Below are 24,821 nucleotides of genomic sequence, written 5' to 3'. Positions count from 1 at the left end.
ACTGCCCTCCCTGGGGATCAATACCATAATCAAACACCACACACAGACACTATTGCATATGCCAGCAAGATTTTGCTGACATGACCCTGATATAGCTGTCTCTTGTGAGACTATGCCAGTGCCTGGCAAATACAGAAGTGGATGCTCACAGTCATCTATTGGATGGAACACGGGGCCCCCAATGGAGGAGCTAGAGAAAGTACCCAAGGAGCTGAAGGGGTCTATAACTCTATAGGAGGAACAGCAAGATGCACTAACCAGCACCCCATGAGCTTGTGTCTCTAGCTGCATAAGTAACAGAAGATGGCCTCTTTGGCCATCACTGGGAAGAGAGGCCCCTTGGTCTTGCAAACTTTATATGCCCCAGTACAGGGGAAAGCCAGGGCCAGGAAGCATGAGTGGGTGGGTTGGGGAATAGGATGGGAGGAGGGTATAGTGGACTTTCAGGATAGCATTTGAAATGTAAATGAAGAAAATATCTAATAAAAATGTTGTTTTAAAAAAAAGAAATACAGGAGAACACAGGTAAACAGGGAGAAGCCCTTAAAGCAGAAAACACAACCAAATAGGTGAAGATATTGAAGAAAACCATTTAGGATCTAAAAACGGAAGTAGAATCATTAAATAAAATGCAAAGGGAGACAGCCCTGGAGATGAAAAATCTAGGAAAGAGAATAGGAGTCACCAACAGAATACAAGAGTTAGACGAGACAATCTCAGTGGCAGAAGATACAATACAAGACATAGATGCAACAGTCAAGGAAAATACAAGAAGCAAAAAGCTACTATCTTAAAACATTCATGAAAACCAGGACACAATGAAAAGATTCAATGTAAGAATAATATGTATAGAAGAGACTGAAGATTTGTAAATCAAACATCTTCAACAAAATTATAGAAGAAAACTTTCCTAATGCAAAGAAAGAAATGCCCATAAACATACAAGAAGCCTACAGAACAACAAACAGATGAGACCAGAGAAGAAATTCCTCCCATCACACAATAATTAAGACACCAAATTCACAGAACAATGAAAGAATATTTAAAGCAATAAGGGAAAAAAGATCAAGTACCATATAAAGGCAGACCTATCAGAATTACACCAGACTTCTTACAAGAGACAATAAAAGCCACAAGATCCTGGACAAATGTCTTACAGATCCTAAGAGATCAAAAATGCCAGCCCAGGCTACTATACCCAGCAAAACTCGCAATTACCATAGATGGGGAAAACAAAGTTTTCCAAGACAAAACAAAATTTAACCAATATCTTTCTACTATTCCAGCCCTACAGAGGATAATAGAAGGAAAAGTCCAACACAAGGAGGGAAACTACACCTAAGAAAAAGCAAAAAATTAATCTTGTCACAACAAATCCAAAAGAAGAGAAGCACACAACATGTGAACTCTGACAGTAAAAATACCAGGAAGCAATAATTACTTTTCCTTAATATCTCTCTTAATATCTCTCAACATCAATGGACTCAATTCCCCAATAAAAAGACTAACAGACTGGAGACATAAACAGGATCCAGTACTTTGCTGCATACAGGAAGCACACCTCAGAGCCAAAGACAGACATCCCCTCAAAGTAAAGGAAGGGGAAAAAAGTAAATGGTCCCAAGAAACAAGCTGGAGTAGCCATCCTAATATCCAACAAAATAGACTCTAAATCAAAAGTTATCAAAAAAGATAGGGAAGGACACTACATACATATCAAGGGAAAAATCCACCAGGATGAACTCTCAGTTCTGAACATAGTTGTCGCAAACGCAAAGGCACCCACATTTGTAAGAAGAAACATTACTAAAGCTCAAAATACACATTGAACCTCACACAAAAACAGTAGGATATTTCAACACCCCTCTATCACCAATGGACATATCATGGAAACAGAAACTAAACAGAGATACAGTGAAACTAACAGAAGTTATGAAACAAATGGATTTAACAGATATCTAAAGAACATCTTACCCAAAACAAAAAAATATACCTTCTTCTCAGTACCTCATGGTACGTACCTTGTCAAAAATCGACCATATAATTGGACACAAAACAACCTCAACAGATATAAGAACATTGAACTAATCCCATGTATGCTATCTGACCACCATGGGCTAAGGCTGGTTTTCAATAGCAACAAAAACAGAAAGCCCACATACTCATGGAAGCTGAACGACTATCTACTCAATGATAACTTGGTCAGGGAAAAATAAAGAAAGAAATTAAAGACATTTTAGAATTCACTGAAAACAAAGGCACAACATACCCAAACTTACGGGACACAATGAAAGCAGAGGAAAACTCATACCTCTAAATGTCTCAAAAAAAAAAAACGGTGAGAACATACACTAGCAGCTTAACAGCTCATCTGAAAGTTCTTCATCTGAAAGTTCTAAAACAAAAAGAAGCAAATACACTTCAGAGGAGTAGAAGGCAGGAAATTATCAAACTCAGGGCTAAAATCAACCAAGTAGGAACAAAAAGAACTATACAAAGAATCAACCAAACTAGGAGCTGGTTCTTTGAGAAAATCAAAAAGATAGATAAACCCTTAGCCAGACTAACCAGATGCCACAGAGACTGTATCCAAATTAACAAAATCAGAAATGAAATTGGAGACATAACAAGGGAAACAGTGGAAATTCAAAAAATAATCAGATCCTACTACAAAAGTCTAAACTCAACAAAACTAGAAAACCTGGATGAAATGGATGATATTCAAGACAGATACCAGGCACCAAAGTTAAACCAGGATCAGATAAGCCATCCAAACAGCCCCATAACGCCAAAGGAAGTAGATGCAGTCATTAAAAGTCTCCCAACCAAAAGGAGCCCAGGGCCAGATGGTTTTAGTACAGAATTCTATCAGACCTACAAAGAAAATCTAATACCAAATACTCTTCAAACTATTCCACAAAATAGAAACAGAAGGATCACTGCCCAATTCTTTCTATGAAGCTACAGCTACACTGATACCTAAATCACCAAAAGACCCAATAAAGAAAGAACTACAGACCAATTTGCTTTATGAATATCAATAAATACTCAATAAAATTCTCACAAACCGAATCCAAGAACACATCAAAACAATCATCCACCATGATCAAGTAGGCTTCATCCCAGGGATGCAGGGATGGTTCAATATATGGAAATCCATTAATGTAATCCAATACATAAACAAACTCAAAGAAAAAACACATGATATTCTTATTAGATGCATAAAAAGACTTTGGCAAAATGCAACACCCATTCATTGAAGAGATCAGGAATTCAAGGTGCATACCTAAATATAACAAAGCAATATACAGCAAACCAATAGACAACATCAAATAAAATGGGGAGAAACTCAAAGGAATCCCATTAAAATCAGGGACTAGACAAGGCTCTCTCTCTCTCTCTCTCTCTAATATAGTATTCAAAGTTATAGCCAGAGAAATTAGACAAAAAAATCAAAGAGATAAAAATTTGGAAGGAAGAAATCAAGTTATTTTCAAGTTATCTGCAAGTTATTTGCAGATAATATATGATAGTATAGATAAGTAACCCCAAATATTCTACCAGAGAGCTCCTAAACCTGATAAACAAGTTTGGCAAAGTGACTGGATGTAAAATTAACTCAAACAAATCAGTAGCCTTCCTCTACTCAAAGGATAAAAGGGATGGGAAAGAAATTAGGGAAACAACATCCTTCACAATAGTCACAACAATATAAAATATCTTGTTGTGACTCTAACCAACAAGTGAAAGATATGTATGACAAGAACTTCAAGTCTCTGAAGAAAGAAATTGAAAATCTCAGAAGAGGTAAAGCTATCCCATGCTCATGGATTGGCAGGATTAATATAGTAAAAGTGGCCATCTTACCAACAGCAATGTACAGATTTAATGCAATCCCCATCAAAATTTCAACTCAATTCTTCATAAATTTAGAAAGAATAATTCTCAAATTCATTTGGAATAACAAAAAAGCCTAAGATAGCCAAAACTATTCTCAGCAATAAAAGAATTTCAGGAGGAATCACCATCCCTTACCTCAAGCTATACTATAGAGCAATAGTGATAAAAATGGCATGGTATTGGTATAGAAACAGGCAAGTATGTTGATGGAATAGAATTAAATAGCCAGAAATGAACCCACACACCTATGGTCACTTGATCTTTGATAAAGAAGCTAAGCCATTCAGTGGTAAAAAGACAGCTTTTTTCAACAAATGTTGCTGGCTCAACTGGAGGTCTGCATGTAGAAGAATGGGAATTGATCCATACCTATCTCCTTGCACAAAGCTCAAGTCCAAGTGGATCAAGGACCTACACATAAAACCAGATACACTGAATCTAATAGAAGAGCAAGTGGGGAAGAACCTTGAATATTTGGGCTCAGGGGAAAACTTCCTGGACAGAACATAAATGGCTTATGTTTTAAGAGCAACAATTGACAAATGGGACCTCATAAAATTGAAAAGCTTCTATAAAAAAGGGGACACTATGAGCAGGACAAAATGGCAACCCACAGATTGGGGAAAGATATTTACCAACTCTACATCCAATAGAGGGACAATATCCAAAATATACAAAGAACTCAAGAAGTTAGACTCCAGAGAACCAAATAACACTATTAAAATGTGGAGTACAGAGCTAAATAGAAAATTCTCAACTGAGGTATCTGAAATGGCTGAGAAACACTTAAAGAAATGTTCAATATCCTTAGTCATCAGAGAAATGCAAATCAAAAAGATGCTGAGATTCCTCCTCACACCAGTCAGGATGGCTAAGATCAAAAATGCAGGTGACAGCAGATGTTGGTGAGGATGTGAAGAAAGAGGAACTCTCCTTCATTGTTGGTGGGATTGCAAGCTGGTGCAACCACTCTGAAAATCAGACTAGTGGTTCCTCAGAAAATGTGACATAGTATTACCTGAGGACCCAGCTATACCACTCCTGGGCATATACCCAAACGATGCTCCAACAAATAACAAGGACACATGCTCCACTATGTTCATAGCAGCCTTTTTTTTATAGTAGCCAGAAGCTGGAAACAACCCAGATGGTCCTCAACAGAAGAATGGTTACAGAAAATGTGATATATATACACAATGGAATACTAAGCAACAATTAAAAACAATGATTTCATGAAATTCGCAGGCAAGTGGATGGAACTAGAAAATATCATCCTGACTGAGGTAGCTCAGACACAAAAGAACACACATGGTATGTACTCACTAATAAGTGGATACTAACCCCCAAGCTCACAATGCCTATGATACAACCTACAGACCAGATGGAGCATAGATGGAAGGAATATCGAGGGGTGGATGCCTCAGTCCTGCATTTAGGGGGAACAAGACAATTGTGGGAGATAGAAGGAGAGGGGGACAAGCGAGGGGGAAAGGAGGAGGAGGAAATAAGGGTGGCAGTATCAGAATCTGGAGGAGACATGAAAGAGGTACAGAGGGTCAGGAAATCCAGTAAAAATAGGTAGCAAAGGGAATGAGGAACTTGGGATAACCACTGAAGGGTCCCAGACACCAGAGAAATGTGAGGCTCCCATGACGCAGTGGGAATGACTTCAGCCATAATGTGCAGAGAAGAGGGAGATAGAAGCTGTGGAAATCACCTCCAGTAGATAGGCACGGCCCCTGGTCAAGGGATGGAGCCACCAAACGGAAAAAATATGGTTCAGAGACTGAAGGAAGGACCAACTGGGGAATGGCCCCACCTGGGAATACACCATGTCTGCAGACACCAAAGTCAACACTATTGCCGTGGTCAAGAGATGCTTGCAGACAAGAACCAAGTGTGGCAGTTCCTGGGGAGGTCTGGCCAGCAGCTGACCAAAGCAGAGGAGGACACTTGGAGTCAACCATCAGGGTGAACTCAGGGAACCTTGTCGGGGAGCTGGCAGAAGGACTGGAGGAGCAGAGGAACCCCACTGGATGAACAACATAGGCTGGCCTGACCCCCAGTTCTCCCAGAGACTAGACCATCAATCAAGGGGTGTACCTGAAGGGATCTTTTGCTCCAGATACATATGTAGCAGAGGATGGTCTTGCCTGACAGCAATGGGAAGGGAGGCCCTTGGTCCCGGGGAGGTTTGATGCCCCAGAGTAGAAGGATTCTGGAGTGGTGGCATGGGAGAGTATGGGTGGATGGGTGGGGGAGTATGCTCATACAGGCAAGAGGGAGTGGGAGGGAGATGTGGGATGTGGGGCATGGCAGAGGGGTAACTAGGAAGTGGGATGTCATTTGAGATGTAAACTAATGGAATGTTTAGTAATAATAAAAGATAAAATGTGAACTCATGACAGAAAAAAATATATATTCAAACAAGTCAAGGCAACATCAATATTTTTCTTTTTCTTTTCATAGTTTGAGTCTCATGTATTTTTAAGGTCATCAGAGACAAGCTTAAATTGTTCATACTACAAATAATTTTGTATATTTTAAACTTTTGTAAGTATGTTGTGATTCCATACTTTTAGTTTTTATTAGATATTTTCTTCATTTACATTTCAAATGTTATCCCAAAAGTTTCTTATACCCTCCCCCCTCTGCCCTGCTCCCCAACCCACGCACTCCTGCTTCCTGGTCCTGGCATTCCCCTGTACTGGGGCATATAATCTTTCCAAGACCAAGGGCCTCTCCTTCCAGTGATGGCTGACTAGGCCATCTGCTACATATGCAGCTAGAGACATGAGTTCTCAGGCTACTGGTTAGTTCATATTGTTGTTCCTCCTATAGGGTTGCAGACCCCTTCAGCTCCTTGGGTACTTTCTCTAGCTCCTCCATTGGGGAATATTTTTCAAGAGAATATGAAAATCAGCTGAATAAAACAAGGAAGTAAATTCATGGCATGAAAATAGAATTCAGTTGAGAGAAATACAGGACATATCCCAGCCAAAAGTAATACTGGGATTAAAAAGCTCAACAGTGAAATAAAACATTGAGTGAAACCTGATACACAAGAGGTATTCTGGTGCTAGAAACCTAGCTAACTACACAGTGCTAGTAAATGTATGGTTATTGAAGGAAAATGTACATCTATTAATTTACCAAACCAGTATAATCTCTAACAAAAATCTATAAACATTTGTTCTTATACACACAGACAAGCATAGCCTTTACCCTTCAATAAGAAAACATCCCTTTGCAACAAACTGAGACCATTACAGAAAAACACAGCCAAGCAATATGCAGAGTTGAGAACTACAGTCCCACAGGATACATCTACAAAACACTCTTATACCTAAGTCTCAAGTAACATTGTGAAAGACGGGCAGAAAATTATAAGAACCATATGATCAAGGACTGGCCATGAGATTGTGTCACCTAGTAACATCAGAATCTACATCCATAAAGCCTCACCAACATGACCACCCAAATATAAATTGATCAAGGATGATACCAACATACATGACAAACTGAATAGGGAGAAGCCCACATGGTCTCAATCCTACACACACACACACACACACACACACACACACACACACACACACACACACTGCAGGTGACTGAGTATAAGTGGTAGTCCTCCCTAGAGAAGAGAAGAACAATTGGTTGTCCAGACCAATCAGTCAGCCCTGAAAACATACGTTTTCATACAATAGCATGAACGCAACAGATTATATTTGGAGATATGTCTGTGTGTACATGTTTGTGTGTGTGCATATGTGCAATAAATGCATATATATACATATATTGCACATTATATACATATGCAATAATGATGAAAAAGGAGTCTGTGAACTTGAAGGAGCTCAGGGAGGGGTAAATAGGAGGCTTTGAGCAGTGGTACTCAGCCTTCCTAATGTTGCTGCCCTTTACTGCAGATCCTCATATTACTGCGAGCACCCAACCACAAAATTATTTTCATTGCTGCTTCATAACTATAAGTTTTGCTGCTGTTATGAACTGTAATGTAAATATCTAATCTTTCCAATGGTCTAAGGTGACCCCTGTGAAAGGTTTATTCAACCGCCAAATAGGTCACAACCTATAGGTTTAGAGAGAGGAAAGGGAAGGGGGGAAGTTGTGATAAAAAAATATAACCTTTAAAAATAAACAAAACCAAACAAATTAAAGAAGTTCAGTGGAAAGCCTATCAATAGAATACTTCCCTGGGAAGAAAGATTATCAGGGTCTGGGGATAGAAATGTTGCTTGGTTGTTAAAAGAGCTTGGTGTTCTTACATAGAACTGGAGTTTGGCTCCTAGCACCTACATCACATGGATCACAGTCACTCTATATACTTGAATCCTCAAAATCTGGCAGCTCAAAACCACCTGTAACTCCAGTTCCAGGGGATCTGGCGCCCTCTTTTAGCCTTCACTGTTACCAGACATGTAAATAGTACACATGCAGACACCCATACATATAGAATAAATTTATGGTAGTATAAATTTTATAAATATTACATCCCCTGTATTGGCTATGAGATGCCCATTGTGTATGTAGTAAAACTATGCCATTTGGTACCAATGTCAAAATGTGTTTGCTTTCTTTGTTTTTAGTTTGGCCCTATCAGAATTATAGCTATCTTTTTAACTCACCAAATGTAGGTCTCATTTACTTCTTTTCTTTGAATTTCCTTCTTGGCAAAATAGTTGACCAGTTTTTATATATTCATTGACTATTTGTACTGGTTTTGAGAAGTTTCTGATTAGAACCTTCACCCAGTCACTGGGTCTCTCTCCCTCTCCCCCTCCCCCTCCCCCTTCCCTTCCCCTCCTCTTCCCCCCCCCCCCCCCCCCCCCCTTTCCCTCTCCCTCTCCCCCCCCCCCCCCCCCCCCCCCCCCCCCCCCCCCCCCCCCCCCCCCCCCCCCCCCCCCCCCCCCCCCCCCCCCCCCCCGGTCTCTCATTCAATTTATTTCAATTCAGAACATATTCTAAGGCACAGAACATATTCTAAGGCAGAAGTAAAATCAGTAATTTTGTGATCCCTCAATCATAAGACATATGTGTCTTTTGTGTGATCTACTTGACTGTTACTAGTTTTAAAGGGTATCTCATGTGTAGGCTCATTTCTAACATACCCTTCCACTGTGTTTTCTGCTCACTGAATAAGAGTTCAGTTGAAGTGGTTCTGTCTACCTTTTCCTTCCACTGCTTTAACAAAAGCAGCTTTGTTGAGGGAAGGATGTATTTTGTCTAATGGCTTAAAGTCCATCATGAGTGGACATTATTAGTCAGGGTTCTCGAGAGTAACAAAACTTCTATATGTATAGAAAGGGGGGTTTATTGGAAAGACTTACAGGCTGCAGTCTAGCTAATCCAACAATGGCTGGCTGCGGATGGAAAGCCCAAGAATCCTGTAGTTTCTCAGACCTCAAGGCTAAATGTCTCAGCTGGTCTTCAGTTTATGCTGGAATCCCTAAAAAGTAAGGTTCTGATGCCAGTGAAGGAATGGACATGCTAGCAAGGCTAGGGCAAGCAGGCAAGAGCAAAAGCTTCCTCTTGCAGTTCTAGCAAAGCATGTAGCCTAGATTAGAGCTGCTTCAAGGTTTGGATCAAAGGCCTGTGACTCCCTACCTCAGAGGTCCAGACCTGAAGTAGAATCACTGACTTCAAAGCAAGCAAAAATTTCTCACAGGTATGTCCTCCATTTCCAGATTTTATTTCATTACTAATGTAGTCAAGTTGACAACCAGAAAAATAACCATCACAGAACTCAAGAAGAAATTTGGAGGTGGGAACTGAAGCAGAGGTCATGGGCAAATACTGCTCCCGTGCTGTTCACTCTCCCTTTTTATACAGCCTAGGCCTATCTACCTAAGTATGCATGAATACAGTAGACTGGACCCCACCCCCACCACACACACACACACACACACACACACACACACACACACATCATTCTTTAATCCAAAAGATGTCGTACAGTCTTGCCTATAGCCAATCTAATGGAGGAATTTCTCAGTTGAGGTTCCCTTCTCGCAGATGACCCCCACTTACATCAAGTCGACAAAAGGTCAACCAGTACCGGTACTGGAGCCAAAGCCTCTTCTTTGCTTACAAGTTTTTTCTCTTTACATTATTAATTCATATATGTAGCTTTCTGCTCTTGGCTTGGTTTATAGTAATAATGTTCAATACCCAGAAGTAATCCAAGTAAAGCTTGTAAGAAGAGACATTATTTGCAAAAGCATGTCTTTATCAAACGTGTTTTAAAATATTATTTCTTCAGACAAAGCCTTAACATATTTGTACAGGTTTCTTTTAAACCTGGGGCTCAATCAACATTTTAAATCTTAACTTTCAAAAAATAAAGGTGCAAAAGCCCATTTGCCTCATCTCAGATTCTTAAGTTGGCACTCATTATTGGCATTGTCCTTTCCTGACTGGGTAACCTCTGTTTGGGGTCATGGGTTTTCCTTTTCCTACACTGAGTCTGGGATGTCCAGAGCCAATCTGTAGCGCTATCTTATGTGAAATAGAAGCCTACTGAGTACACGACGAAGCGAGTGCGCGCACTAAAATCCCAGAGCGCGTTGTGCTTAAATGCAAGGATCCCTCAGATTTACTCCGAAGGGAACGCCTGGGTTAAGATTGGGTGTTGCGCTTATCCTTTTTTTTTTTTTTGCGTCAGGGATGGGAGAGGTTGTTGATCCTGCTACTCACGAATAAGAAGGCGGGTCCGGCATCTTTCACCAATCAGAGCCGCTGTTACTTCCTTGCTGGAACTGTCAAATGAGGAACACGGATGTTCTGAAGTTTCTGCCCCTGGCTCCATTTTTGAATCCCGTGTAGCTTTTGTGAGGTGTTGTGACAGCTGGTTTGAGGCAGTACCACCTAGGACCCCCGCATGCGTCCGAAGCTGGAAATGGTGAGTACACGGTGGCTCCCGGAGTCGTGAGCCGCGGCTTTGACGTAGCCTGGCGCAGCTTGGCACCGCCGACCCGACGTTCCTCTGGCGCTGTGCTGCAGTTCGAGGTGGAGCTTGGCACCGGCGGAGCCGCGAGTCGGAGGCTCCTCCTGTCCTGTCGCTGTAAAACTGCTTTATCCCAGTCCCCAGGCTATCATGGGGAATCCGCTCGATGGACCTGCACCCTGCAGACTTTGCAGCGCTGCCGGATTGATGATGCAGTCTGGTCAGTGCAGTAAAAGGACTTAGGTGTTGAGCGTTGCTGCTGGTCTGACCTTGCACTTGCGTTTGGCCTGCTTTATGGTTTCCTGAGATCTCCTTGATTTTGTATTAGTTTTGCTCTAGGCTGCTTCTCCAAAGAGAAGGGATAGTAATATGCGTTTGGTGGCGGTGGTGCTGGTGAGTTTGTGATTGGTTGGTTTCTTTGTTTTTCAGACAGGATTTTTCAGTAGCCCTGGCTGTCCTGGAACTCACTTGGTAGACCAGGGTGGCTTCGAACTCAGAGATTCTCCTGCCTCTGCCTGTAATGGGCATTTGTTTTCTTTCCTTTTTTGAAACTCATTACATAGACCAGGCCTACCTTGAACCCAGAGATCTGCCTGCTTCTGCTTCCTGAGAACTGCAATTTAGATGCGAGCGTCATCTTGCCCTACAAGGTGGGCTCCTTAATTAGTATTTACCAAGATTACAGTCCTCTGGAACAATATAAACATTTTCGGTTGTTTCCTTTGCCTTTATGTAAATCATTTTTTCTAGGAAGGAGGGTCCCAGGCATCTGAGCCCCAATGTCAGGGGACCCCACCACTCTTCTAGGGTGGGCTGCTAGTGATATAGGTTCTCTTCCTGATCAGCACAGAAGACACCAATGTGAAAGTAGATCACTTTCAGTGGGTGGTTCTGAAACACTCCCTCCCTCCTGGTTGCTTAAGTGTGTGTCTTGTGTTAGAGTGGGATGGTCTGGGTATGTTTACTTGCTTCATTTGTTTTATGCTGTCTTATTTATTTGTTTATTTATCTATCTTTTGAGACTCAGTTACTAAACATACACAACAAACAGAGGTGGACCCAAATTTGTAAAAGACGTACTGCTTGATCTAAAATTACAGCTGTGGCTGGCCTGCAACTTGCTATGTAGACCAGGATGCCCTGAAACTCATGGAGATCTACTAGCCTCTGCCTTCTGCATAATGAGATTAAAGGCATGCCCCACCGATCCGGACCTCATAATGTCGTTGGATTACACATTTTCTTTTTCTTTTTATCTAGTTTATTTGTTGACTGGTGAATCACTGAGTATTGCTAAATTTGAATTAACCTGTGACTTTTATATGTAGTTGTTCTATGATGGAATTCTATTGGATGTGTCTTTTCAAGCCAGACAGGGAACCAACAATAGACCAAAGTATGGTGCCTACCAGAGTCCAGCTTGGTAAACCAATGAGTTTTATTGGGGTTATTATAGAAATATGAGAGAAGAGTTACTTATAGGTTCAGAAATGAATCAAAAATAGCTATATCACCAAACCCAACCATGCAATATGGGTGACATTTTAGGAAGCTGGACACCTGGAGAACCCTAGACAGCCAGTGAGGTGGACACTGTCCTTTTCAGGTAGGTACCTTCTGACCCTCTTCCAAGGGGGTTGAGCAGTCTCTCCTTTTTCCAGGCCACTCTGCTGGTCTGAGCCTTTTCTAGGCAACTCACTTTGTAGAAGTGTCTCTCTTCTTGAGACAGCAATTCATGATGTAGCTCTAACTGTCCATGAACTCACTATGTAGACTATGATGGCCTTGATCCGCCTGCCTCTGCCTCCCAACTGCTAGAATTAAAGGTATGCACCACTATGTCTGACCATTAATAGCTCTTAATGTTAAAACCCTAGTTGTTACCTTGTGATCAAAAATAGATTTCATCTTAGGTAAAAGAATAGTAGCTGGTATTCCAAGCAAATGAAATGAAGAAGGTGTAGCTATACTTTATCTGACAGAATAGACTTCAAACTAAAACTAGTCAAAAGAGATAAAAAGTGTCACTTCATCTCATTGTAGACATAATCCACCAAGAAGAAATTTCAACAATAAACATACAGAACAGAGGTGCACCCAATTTTGTTAAAGACATACAGCTACATCTAAAATTGCAGAATAAACCCAATAGTATGATAATGGATGATTTCAGAGGCCTGCTCTTACCAGGTGACTCATCATCTGGACAAAAACAAAGAAAATTTGGAATTAATTACATCATAAATCAATGGGCTTAATAGATATGAAGTAGAACAGTCCACCCAAACACTGAAGAATATACAGTCTTCTCAGGAGCCTATGGAACTTTCTCCAAACTCAGCGTCACAAAGAGGGTCTCTAAATAGGGAATAAAAGTCTACTTTTATTATCAACAGCAGAACTACAAAAAGTACACAGACGCATGGAAACTAAAAACAACACTACTGAATGATAATTAGATCAAGGAACAAATGAAGAAGGAAATACTTTAAACTTCTAAAATTGAATGAAAAAGGAAACACAGTGTGATCAGTTTATGGGACAGAATGAAGGCTGGTCTAAGGAAAGTTTATAGTATTGGTTGCCTACATTTAAAAAAAACAGTTGGTACATTTGATAGGTTGACAGATTGATAAGTTGATGATATGTCTGAAGCCCTTGGAAAAATAAGAAAAAAAAATAAGAGAAAGAATGTCATCACAATTTTACCCCTGGATCCAGTCTTTTGTTTTCTCTCTCCTTTTTGATAATTTATTTTGAGGCCAGTTATAGCTTTGTAGCTCAGGCTGGCCTCAAACTAATGTCCTCCTGCTTAGTCTCCTCATGCTTCTTCTTCTTCTTCTTCTTTTTTTTTTTTTTTTTTTTTTTTTTTTTTTTTTTTTTTTTTTTTTTTTTTTTTTTTTTTTTTTTTTTTTTTTTTTTTTTTTTTTTTGGTTTTTCAAGACTGGGTTTCTCTGTGTAGCCCTGGCTGTCCTGGAACTCACTCTGTAGACAAGGCTGGCCTCAAACTCGGAAATCCGCCTGCCTCTGCCTCCCCAGTGCTGGGATTAAAGGTGTGCGCCACCACGCCCGGCTAGTCTCATGATTCTTAAGATGGCAGATTTGCATCACCGTGCTTGGTTTAACCGCCTGTAATTATAGAGTGATTCATAACAAGGCTTAAAACTTGAGAGGCAGACTGTTTTCCATGCTCATCAATTTTTCATGTAACAAGGCCTCACTCCCTACTGAGAAGTATAAGCTCACAGAAGCATAGCCAACACATACAGTGAGAGAAGTGAAAGGACTATTAGAGAGGATCAGAAAGCTCATGAGTTGCAAATGTGGGATCTGTAGGTGTGTTTGCCAGTTGCTTTGTACAGTATCAGATAACCCAAGGTCTTTCCCAATCCCTTTTTTCAATAATATTCCTAAAATATCATCCAAACTGTAGTCTTGGACAGAGTCAGGTCACTTTACACACATATTCCATACCCAGTTTATACAAAAATGTTTCCATCCCTGCTTCTGTATCAACTAAGTCCAAATTTCCCTTAGTAAAATAAATACACTGTCTTCTTTTCCAACACCTCCAAGCACAAAACACTTAGTATTTGCTGCGTCTTTATCTGCTATTTTAAAGCATCCCAAATGAAGGGATAGATCCTACTTCATTTTTTATGGCCTTTGTGTCAATATCAATCTTGCATCTGACTCAGACACTTGAATCCTCAAAACTTCCTCCTGGCATGCACTTCTGATGACTCTCAAGGTCCCAGCTGATGAGAGAGAATGGTTAGCATTACTAGTGTACCCAAGGTAACTTGCTTCAAAGCTAAGCCATAGTACAGGTTTAAAATGTTCTGTGAAGAGTGACAGGAGGCCACTGAATTAGGGTACGTATAGTGGTTTGAATAGGAATGCCCCCTTGATCTCATGTGTGTGAATGCTTGTCCCTTAGGGAGTGGTACTATTAGGAGTTGTGGCCTTGTTGGAAGAAGTGTGTCACTGTGAAGACAGACTTTGAGGTCTCATATATGCTCAAGCTTTGACCAAAGTGACACACATTCTCCTGCTGCTGCCTGCAGATCAAGCTGCCTCTCAGCTCCTCTGCCTGCATGCTGCCATGTCTCCCACTGTGACAATAATATACTAAACCTCTGAACTGTAAGCCAGCCCCAATTAAATTGTTGTCATGGTTATGGTGTTTCTTTACAGCAGTAAAACTCTAAGACAGTTCTCAAGGGCAACAGTTACAGCCTGGGGCTTTGAAAGGAAGGATTTGGCTGCTAAAGAGTGGAGCATGCACTAAGCGTCCTAGGTACATCTGGTAAGCCTTGCTCACTAAATGTGTTATTTCCCATCATCTAATTTTATTCAAAGGCAAAATGTTAAAAAGATTCTCCTTAAATATTAAGTTTAAGAACACAGTTCACCTTATGGTACATGTGCCAAAAAGTAGCTCATGACTTTTAGACCATTTTCCATTGTTACCAGATGTGTTCCAAAATGTATTTGAGTTAGATATAGAAAATTAATAAAGTGTTTTTATATGTTATTAATATATTGCCTTTTTTTAAAGCATGAAACCTGATAGTGGATATGGTCCAAGGTTACCTACAGATGACTGTTCAAAAAAGAATAGCCACAAGGTGCTAATTGCATTGTTCAGAAACAACTAGGTACAAAACCCTAGTAGTCTCCGGTTGCTCAGCTTGTTCTATGCCTGCCTGCCTCACTATTGTGCCAGTGCCTAGAATTAATCCCATGGCAATTACAGCTGCTTTCTTGATCCCTCATGTCTAACACTTCCTCTCATATAATCCTTCATACAAGTCAGGGACTGCTTCTGCACCCAGTGAGTGGATTTTCTCGTGTTGACTCAAGTTAACCTTTATCTACATAAACACTTAGTGGTATCTTCAGAAGCTTCGGTTCTGGGTGATTCTGTATACTTTCAGCCTAGCAGTTAAAATTAACCATCCTAATTAATATGTGCACTGTTTCAGGAACCAGTGACCTTTGAGGATGTGGCTGTGAACTTCACCTCAGGAGAGTGGACTTTGTTGGATTCAAGTCAAAAGAAGCTCTACAGAGATGTGATGAAGGAAACCTTTTTGAACCTGGTCTCCATAGGTAAAAATGCACTATACTTCCTTTGCTTATTCATTCAGACAACTGTCTCCTGCTTATATATATAGCGTTTATGGCTTGCAAAGGAACATAGAGTGAATTTAATGTGCCTGTTCAGGTCATAAGATTTAGAATATAATACATTTTTTATAATGTTGAATATACCATAGTGATTTCTTTGGGTTTACTTTCAGAGAAAACACAAGAAGAAAATGTTGAAGAGGACTACCAAAATCTCAGGTGAATTCTGGGGTAATTTAAACTCAAGAGAGTAATTTACACCAAACATTTGGGAATTACAGGACAACTGAGAACCTAGTAAATTATCCAAATATATCTAAGTATAAATTAATTCTAACATAGATATTTATAAACCTGCATTGGGTGTGATCATTCAGAATTTGAGTATCCCATCTCTGTAATTCCTGAATGTCATTCAAAATCCAGTGGTGCATTCCATACAATCATTGCCTTCATATTCACAAGTATTTGATATAGTTTTTAATGATCATTTTTAGGGTTTTATATATAAGAGCTGATTTTTTTCCCTGTTGTTATCTTTGTTTATAAGATTTTTTTATGTGTGCTTGGTTTGCATGTATATCTGTGTGCCACATCCATGTCGTGCCCATGGAGGACAGAAGGGAGCCTAAGATCCCTATTCACAGTTTTGAGCCACCGTGTGGGTGCTGGGAATCAAAGATAGGTTCTCTGGAAGAACTGTCAATCCTCCTCACTGCTGAGTCACCTCCTCATTTTAGAGCTGTTTTTAATTTGCTTTTTATTGCTGAGGTAGACACCAGGACAAAATACAACTTAGGAAGTAAGGACTTATTTTGGCTCATGTCTGCCTTCTGGATCACAGCCCCTCTTCTTGGATATCAGGGCAGAGATCTGGTGACAATGACAAGAACTGAAACAGAGATTATGGAAGAACACTGCTGACCAGGTTGCTCCTAAAGACTTACTCAGCTTCATTTCTTATAGAACTTATAGAATGCAGGCCCATATGGTCAAGAGTGGTACCACCCAGATGGGCTAGGCCTTACACATCAATTATTAATCAAGAAAATACCCACCCCACAGACTTGCCTACAAACCAGTCTGATGGAACTGTTTTCTCAATAGAGGCTCCCTCTTCTCAGATGACCATATCTTGTGTCAAGTTAACAACAACAAAAAAAAAGAACCTAACCACCCAATTGTTACCTTGTTCCTATGATCTCATGTTAATATCCAAATATAGACCATAGCATAACTTTAGGAATATCACAGTCTTAAAAAAGGGGGATGTCTTAGTCAGTGTTTCTATTCCTGGACAAAACGTCATGACCAAGAAGCAAGTTGGGGAGGAAAGGGTTTATTCAGCTTACACTTCCATACTGCTGTTCATCACCAAAGGAAGTCAGGACTGGAACTCAAGCAGGTCAGGAAGCAGAGCTGATGCAGAGGTCATGGAGGGGTGTTACTTACTGACTTGCTTCCCCTGGCTTGCTCAACCTGCTCTCTTATAGAACCCAAGACTGCCATCCCAGAGATGGCACCACCCACAAGGGGCCCTCCACCTTGATCACTAATGGAGAAAATGCCTTACAGCTGGATCTCATGGAGGCACTTCCCCAATTGAAGCTCCTTTCTTTGTGATAACTCCAGCCTGTGTCAAGTTGACACACAAAACCAGCCAGTACAGGGAGGGTATACACACTACATATTCAGTGCCAAATGTTCTCTGCTGTGGGCTCCTGTAAATCAAATATAAGTTATGCATTTCTGATTTAAAAAGTGAAGAAGCAGGCACAGCTACAATTTGATCAAAGTAAATCCAAAATTCAACAATGTTAATCCAATTCTGTAGCTGAGTGTATTTCATCTGGGCTTCACTCATGATCTTCTGGTCTTCTAAGGGCTTGGGTAACACAATGGTTCTGGCTCTGCCATACACAGCACACATCCATCACTTGACTTATAGGCTCATGCTGTCTCCATCCCACAACTACTGCTGTCCTTGGCAATCATCAGTGGTACTGTCATCTCTAATATGCTAAGGTCCATATAGGTTACCCCTTCATCATTCACTTTCTGGCTTTACTTCAGGAACTCCAACCCTGGCACTTGGTACAAAATCTCATATGTTCTCAATAAACCCTTCAATCCTGATGTTTCCTCTGTAACTGGGGTTTCAGCTTCAGCAGTGACATCTTCTGGCCTTTCGTGGTACCCTGCTCTCCATGACTCCTTTGTTCCTGCAGCTCTCATACTGCCAAAATTAATACCACCTGGCAGAATCTTGCACATTGTCATGCTTTGCTTCCAATTTGAAATGCAACCTTAGCTGCTTGTGGTCTTTGATCAAAATCAGATTTCACCCCAGAGATGTTTTTGTTTATCATAGCTGATTCTTCAGCCCCAGCTGACCAGAAGGTGTAGATTCTTAGTACAAAATATTTCATAAACCACTCTTACAGTCTTTGAGGTACTCTTAAACATACCTTTGAGAGTTTGTTTGGATGTTATAACATGGGAGCATAGCTACTCATATACCTTTAATTGAACTGGTGTTCCTCTCTTCAGGGAAGGCCATCCTCTTTAATGAAGCACACAGCTTCAGGAAGGATATACTTAGAACTGTGAAGGAGGAAAGAGATACTCCTTAGCTAGCCACCTCAATCCTAGTGATCAAGGGGAATGACATAAGTTGCAGCCACATCACCCTTACACTATGACATCCCTCTGAAACTTGACAAGGCAGCTTCCATTGTCCACATTGCTGTTAGCATTCTTACATTCCAAGTTGCCAAAACAGATCATTAAATTCTGAGCATTCATTGGCTTTTCCAGCTGAAAGTTCTAAACACTTCCACTTTCTTTCCAAAAACAACATGGCTAGTCTGTAACAGCAATAGCCTATGGGTCTCCTTTAGTTTGCTTTCCTGTCCTGTGATAAATACCACAATCAAAAGCAACTTGGGAAGAAAATGATTTCTTTTGGCTTATACTTCATGTCACAGTCTATCATCATGGGAAGCCAGGCCAGGAGGTTAAGCTAGGCCAGTATCTGGAAGCAAGAGCTCAAGTAAAAAATGGAAGGAAGAGTACCACTCACTTATTTGCTGTTACTTTTTGTATACAACCCATGCCTACTTGCTCAGAAGAGGGACAAATCACAGTAAGCTATGCCCTCCCACATGACTTAGTAAATCAAGAAAGCACCCATGTAGAATTACCTACAGGCCAATCAGATAGAGGCATTTTTTTAAAATTAAAGTTATCTAACCAGTACATGTAAGTACAGTAGTATTTCCTAATGTTATGATATTCTTTTATGCTAACACAAGCACATTGGTTGAATATTTTCCTCTTTTTATTGTCATAAATTATTTAAGTTTATATGTACGTGTGGGTTCATGTGAATGCATGCTACATATCTGAGAAGGATTTATGGAGCCAGAAGAGGACTGCAGGTCCCTTGAAGGCAGAGTCATACGCCACTGCAAACCCACCCATAGGAATGCTGAACTTTGGTCTTCTGGACGAGGAAGAGGTGCTCTTAACTGCTGATCTATTGCACCAGATACTTCATAATTCTTGTAAAGTCAAAGTCAAAGGTCTAGTTATTTACTCAAGACAGGATCTTTAAATGTGGCCCAAATTGGCCTTACATTTAGAGGCTCTTGCCTCTGGAGTACTATAACTATAGTGAACCACTGGAGTTAGTCACCAGCAACTTCTTTGCCAAATCTAAAACATTCCATTACCAAAATCTTCCCTTGTACCACAGGATTCATTTCTTGGAAATACCTTCTTGCACACCAAAAAGTTCACACTGGAGTGAAATATTACCAATGTAAATGTTGTGAAAAAAGCCTTCATTATCTCCAGTGCCCATAATACTCTTCTCGGTTTGTTTTGTTGTTGTTGTTGTTGTTGTTTTCTTGTGTTTTTTTCAGAACTCAAGTGATTGAGGAAGATGGTGAATGTGAACGTGGTAGTCAATGTGAACAAAGCCAGGCACAGATTCCAGAGTATATTGTTAATGAGGACATGCCTCCTGCAGTAACAGTATGTGGAAGCAGTTTGTATGTAAGAAATGTCATCGGTAATTCACCCTTGGATGTGCACCTCAGTGATCAAACTCAAGAGAAACCATTTGATTGTAAGGAACCTGTGGAGAAGGCTTTTAAACATGAGAAATGCTGGGAAGATATGGGTCATTCTAAGTCATTTCAGGTTCATGGAAGTTCTCGAGAGAAATCATCTAAAAATCAGCAATGTGATACAGCTCATAGAAGTCTCCATTGTGATCAGCATCATGAGAGAACTCATGATGGAAATAAAAACAGTGAGAATACCTTTATGAAGTGTACATATGACCAGATAGATGAAAAAATCCATAGTGAAGTAAAGCCATTTGTATGTAAGCAGTGTGGAGAAGCCTTCGTTAATTCCAGTCACCTTATCAGTCATGAGCGAATTCATATTGTAGAAAAGTGTTATATTTGTAAACAGTGTGGAAAAACATTTAGATATTTGTCATGCTTCCAAAAACATGAAAGAATTCACAGTGGAGAGAGGCCTTATGTGTGTGAGCAATGTGGAAAAGGATTTATTCAGTTGAAATACCTTCTCATGCACCAAAGGATTCATGGAGAGAATTCTTATGAATGTAAACATTGCGAAAAAGTCTTCACTCCTTCCAGTGTCCATAATGTTCATGAAAACATTCAAGATGGAGACAAGCCATATTCATGTACACATTGTGGAAAAGCTTTCACTAGTCCCAGTGACTATAATAGTTGTGAAAGAATTCACACTGGAGAGAATCCCTTTGTATGTAAGAAATGTGGGAAAGCATTCAAACGTTTGGGTCATTTTATGAATCATGAAAGAATTCACACTGGAGAGAAGCCTTATGCATGTAAGCATTGTGGAAAAGCCTTCACCAGTTCCAGTGACCGGAACAGTCATGAAAGAATACACACTGGAGAGAAACCCTTTGTATGTAAAACATGTGGAAAAGCATTCAGTCGTTCTGATTATCTTATCAATCATAAAAGGATTCACACTGGAGAGAAGCCTTATCCATGTAAGTATTGTGGGAAAGCCTTTGCCACTTCCAGTGACAGAAACAGTCATGAAAGAATTCATACTGGTGAGAGATCCTTTCAGTGTAAAAAATGTGGGAAAGTGTTCATTCTTTCTGGTGATCTAATCAAGCATGAAAGGATTCACACTGGAGAGAAGCCTTATGCATGCAAACACTGTGGAAAAGCTTTTACTACTTCAAGTGCCCGTAACAGTCATGAAAGAATTCACACTGGAGAGAAGCCTTATACATGTAAGCATTGCACAAAAACTTTTACCACTTCCAGTACCCGTAACAGTCATGAAAAAACTCACACTGCAGAGAAGCATTTTGCATGTAACCTTTGTGGGAAAACCTTCAACAGTCAGAGTTCCTATTATACTCATAAAAAGATCCATTCTATGAAAGAGAAACTTTATGTATGTAAACACTGTGGGAAAGAATTCACCTACTGTGGTAATTTCCTTAAGCATGAAAGAATTCACACTATGGAAACATTATCCATGTGAACAATATGTGAATGCATTTCTGGGTCCTACATCCCATTAGAAACCTATATAAAATCTCAGAGTGACCGAACTTGTATAACTATAAACTCTATGGTTTGCCTTTATTGTAAGGTATGAAAAAAGAGTTTGTATGGGTCGTGCGATAGCTTAGCTAGTCATGGTTCTTTAGGAGACAGCCTGATCTTGATTTTAACCCTGAAACTCACATGGAGTTTCAAAAATTCAGTTCTCAAAAGTTGTCTTCTGAGTTCCACATGTACAACATTGAATGTATTTGTATATGTACACAAATAAAGTAAATAAATGTAGTGCTAAACAAGAAAAAAATGAAAACATTTTGAAGTGGAAACAGACATGACCAGCAAAATGTACTTTTAGCCCTAATATACAAGCATATGTAGGATGAAATCCTGTTCCCATACATATTTTGATGTCTATCTGCTTTTCTTACAGGTAGGGTAGGAGGGTAGCAAAATACAGTTTCTAATACAGGACATTTGAATAGCTCTTAGGACTTTTAAGGTGAACCTGTTCCAACCAAATGTAAATTTTAAAGAAAAAATAAAGCTGTGTGATTGAAATAGAATGTTTTCATATAGTTAAATCATATAAGGAGAATTTAAGTTTGTATATTTTAGAAATAACCTGAAAGAACAATACATTTTAGCATTTTGATCTTTGGTCTGTTCCCACACAAGACTTGGATTTTTGCTTTTTTGTTTGTAATCTTGGAGTTGCGATTTGCTTAATAATTAAAAAAAAATAAAAAGATTTGCTCAAAACATTGGCATAAATTTCTGGTCTGCCATTCCTATCACTTGAAAGACGGGCTACCAAGAAACTGTGTCAAGCAATAGCAAACATTTAAAGAGATGGATTGCAGCAGCCTGGAGAAATGGTTAACATACGTGATTAACAGTGTTTGCTACTCTTCTAGGGGGCCTTAGTTTGATTCCCAGCATATGTGTTAGGTGGCTTGGCTTTCAACTACCTGAAGCTTCAATTCCAAGGGGCCTGAACACATGTCTGGTCCTCCCCAGGTACAATCATGTGTATACACAAGTAAAGAGTCTGAAAAGAAAATGAAAAGAAATTGGTGATTCAGAGAGATGGTTCAGTAGCTAAGAGCACATACTGTCTATCAGCTTTTTGTGTCTGTGTCTAGTTAATTTGAAGTAGAAAGTTGTTGTTCTTTATTTTAATATTTTTCTAAGTTCCCTTACATAGCAAATTCTGTTTTAAAAAATCCTATTATTTCAATGGTAATTAGCTTTATGTGAAAAAAATGTTTTTTTCCTGAGTTAAGTAGATTTTTTTCATTTATGTGTGTGTGTGTGTGTGTGTGTGTGTGTGTGTTTCTGTGTGAGTATGCACATAAATCCAAGTGTCTGAGATCTGCAGAGGATGTAGAACCTCCTGGAACTAAATCAGACTCAGTTTTGATGCCCTAAGGTGAATATGAGGTACCAAACTCCAGCCCCTCCAGAATTTACATAAATTCTGTGGGGTTTTTTTTAAATGTTCCATTGTACTTCAATGATTGTATTTTTAAAAAGTTTTAACTGATCCTTTTTTTTTTTTTGTAGCTTTGTGTATTTCTGTAATAAATTTTAGTGCTTTAAATCCCCAGTTCCTTTTATCTTCCCTCTGTCCCTTCAATACTTCTCAATAGACCCATTCCTTAATTTATGAGTATGAATATGAGAATTGGCAAGGCATTTTAACATGGTCATATATCAAGAAAATAATATCTACCTGCTTATATGTGGGTGGCCTCCCCAGCCACAGGTGCTTGATGAGATTTCCAGGATCAAGACTGGAGAGATCACTATGCATCTTAGAGTACTTACGAATCTTCCACAGGCTCATAGTTCACTTTCTAGTATTAACATTTGGTGTTTTACAGTGACCCATGACTTCCAGGAATCAAAGATTCTTCTAGACTCTGAAGACAACCACTAATACATATCACATCCTAAGATACATATACAATAAGATTGAGTTCCTGTTTGTGTAGCTAGTCAAAAATCCAAGAAACTAAGGGCAACTTGTCATAACTTTTTTAATTAATTAATTAATTAACTTTGCATCCTGACTGCAGTTTTCCCTCCCTCCTCCCAATCCTTCCACCCCACCTCCTCTCCATCAACTCCTCCCTTTCTCTATAAAGATGAGGACTCTCATGTGTATCAGTCAGCCTTGATATCAAGTTGCAGCAAAACCAGGTGCATTTTCTATTGAAGCTAGACAAGGCAGCCCAATAGGGGAGGAGGGTCTCAGTCAGGCAACACTCAGAGACAGTCCCTGCTTCCAAGATTAGAAGCTTAACATGAAGACCAAGCTACACACCTGTTATATATGTGCAGAGGGCCTAGGTCAGTCTCATGCAGGCTCATAACTTTCATTCCAGTACTTCACAATATATGCTCTACCTGGATTTATCTCACTGAATTCACAGCTAATACCTTCCCACCCAGTTGCATAACAGCCCCTGTAGCTTGAAGACCGTCTAAAGGGAGAGAGCTTCTAGCTCCTCTCTAGCTTGACTTCCCAATGCCCTGGAACCAAAATGGATACTGTCTTCAGCTATAAGATTTTACTATCAAATTCTGTTTGACAATGTTGAGCAATGGCAATGGCCTGTATTGTGAGTGAGACTTCAGGTCCTCCTTGGGTAACAAATGGTAAGGAGGTATCCTAAACTTAGCATTTGATTCTCATGTAGTTACCTCTGACTTTGGGGAGACACGTTGTCCATTAATGGAGATGTGTCCTTTCAAACTTTTTTGTTTAGCCTATATTTTTACTAAGATTATAAAATACCTTTCTATATGTTTTCCCCCTAAATATCCTGTCTTATTTATCCCAGTCCTTCCTCTTCTTCCATATTGTTTCTCTTCCTCTCTATTCTTAAACCTTTCTACGCCCCAGTATTATTACCACTCTCCTCATTTATAAGTGAGGTATTCTGCTATCTGCTCTTTAATGGTCCCTTTCTGTCTTTTGGTCTTTATGAGCACATTAATTTATTTACTTTACATTCTGATTGCAGCCCTACCTCCCTTCCCATGTGGATAACAACCTCCCCTGGCACATCAAGTTGCAGAAGAACTGTCTTAATGTTTTACTGCTGTGAACAGATACCATGACCAAGGCAACTCTTAATAAAGACATCATTTAATTGGGGCTGGTTTAGAGGTTCAGAGGTTCAGTCTATCATCAAGGCAGAAACATGGCAGCATCCAGG

At 39.9% G+C, this 24,821-nt stretch overlaps 1 protein-coding gene across 2 annotated transcripts; it reads left to right on the top strand.

Annotated features, from left to right (window-relative positions):
* Positions 1–10,694: 10,694 nt before the first annotated feature.
* On the top strand, positions 10,695–22,352 carry LOC110335599 (zinc finger protein 883-like). Of its 2 annotated transcripts, XM_029531573.1 has the most exons (5): positions 10,749–10,825; positions 15,068–15,179; positions 15,859–15,985; positions 16,177–16,222; positions 19,930–22,307. In XM_029531573.1, exons 3-5 carry the CDS (start codon positions 15,952–15,954, stop codon positions 21,572–21,574), a joined length of 1,725 nt encoding a protein of 574 aa, XP_029387433.1. In that variant the 5' UTR covers positions 10,749–10,825; positions 15,068–15,179; positions 15,859–15,951; the 3' UTR covers positions 21,575–22,307. The 2 variants fall into 2 exon arrangements, with proteins under 2 accessions (XP_021073486.1, XP_029387433.1); XM_021217827.1 differs by lacking the exon at positions 15,068–15,179 and having other exon boundaries at positions 10,695–10,825; positions 19,930–22,352.
* Positions 22,353–24,821: the final 2,469 nt, after the last annotated feature.

The sequence above is a fragment of the Mus pahari genome, chromosome 18 (genome assembly GCF_900095145.1).
Source record: "Mus pahari chromosome 18, PAHARI_EIJ_v1.1, whole genome shotgun sequence".
Taxonomy (NCBI): Eukaryota; Metazoa; Chordata; class Mammalia; order Rodentia; family Muridae; genus Mus; species Mus pahari.
Note: the sequence above shows the minus strand (reverse complement) of the source record. Positions and strands in the feature narration are given on the sequence as shown.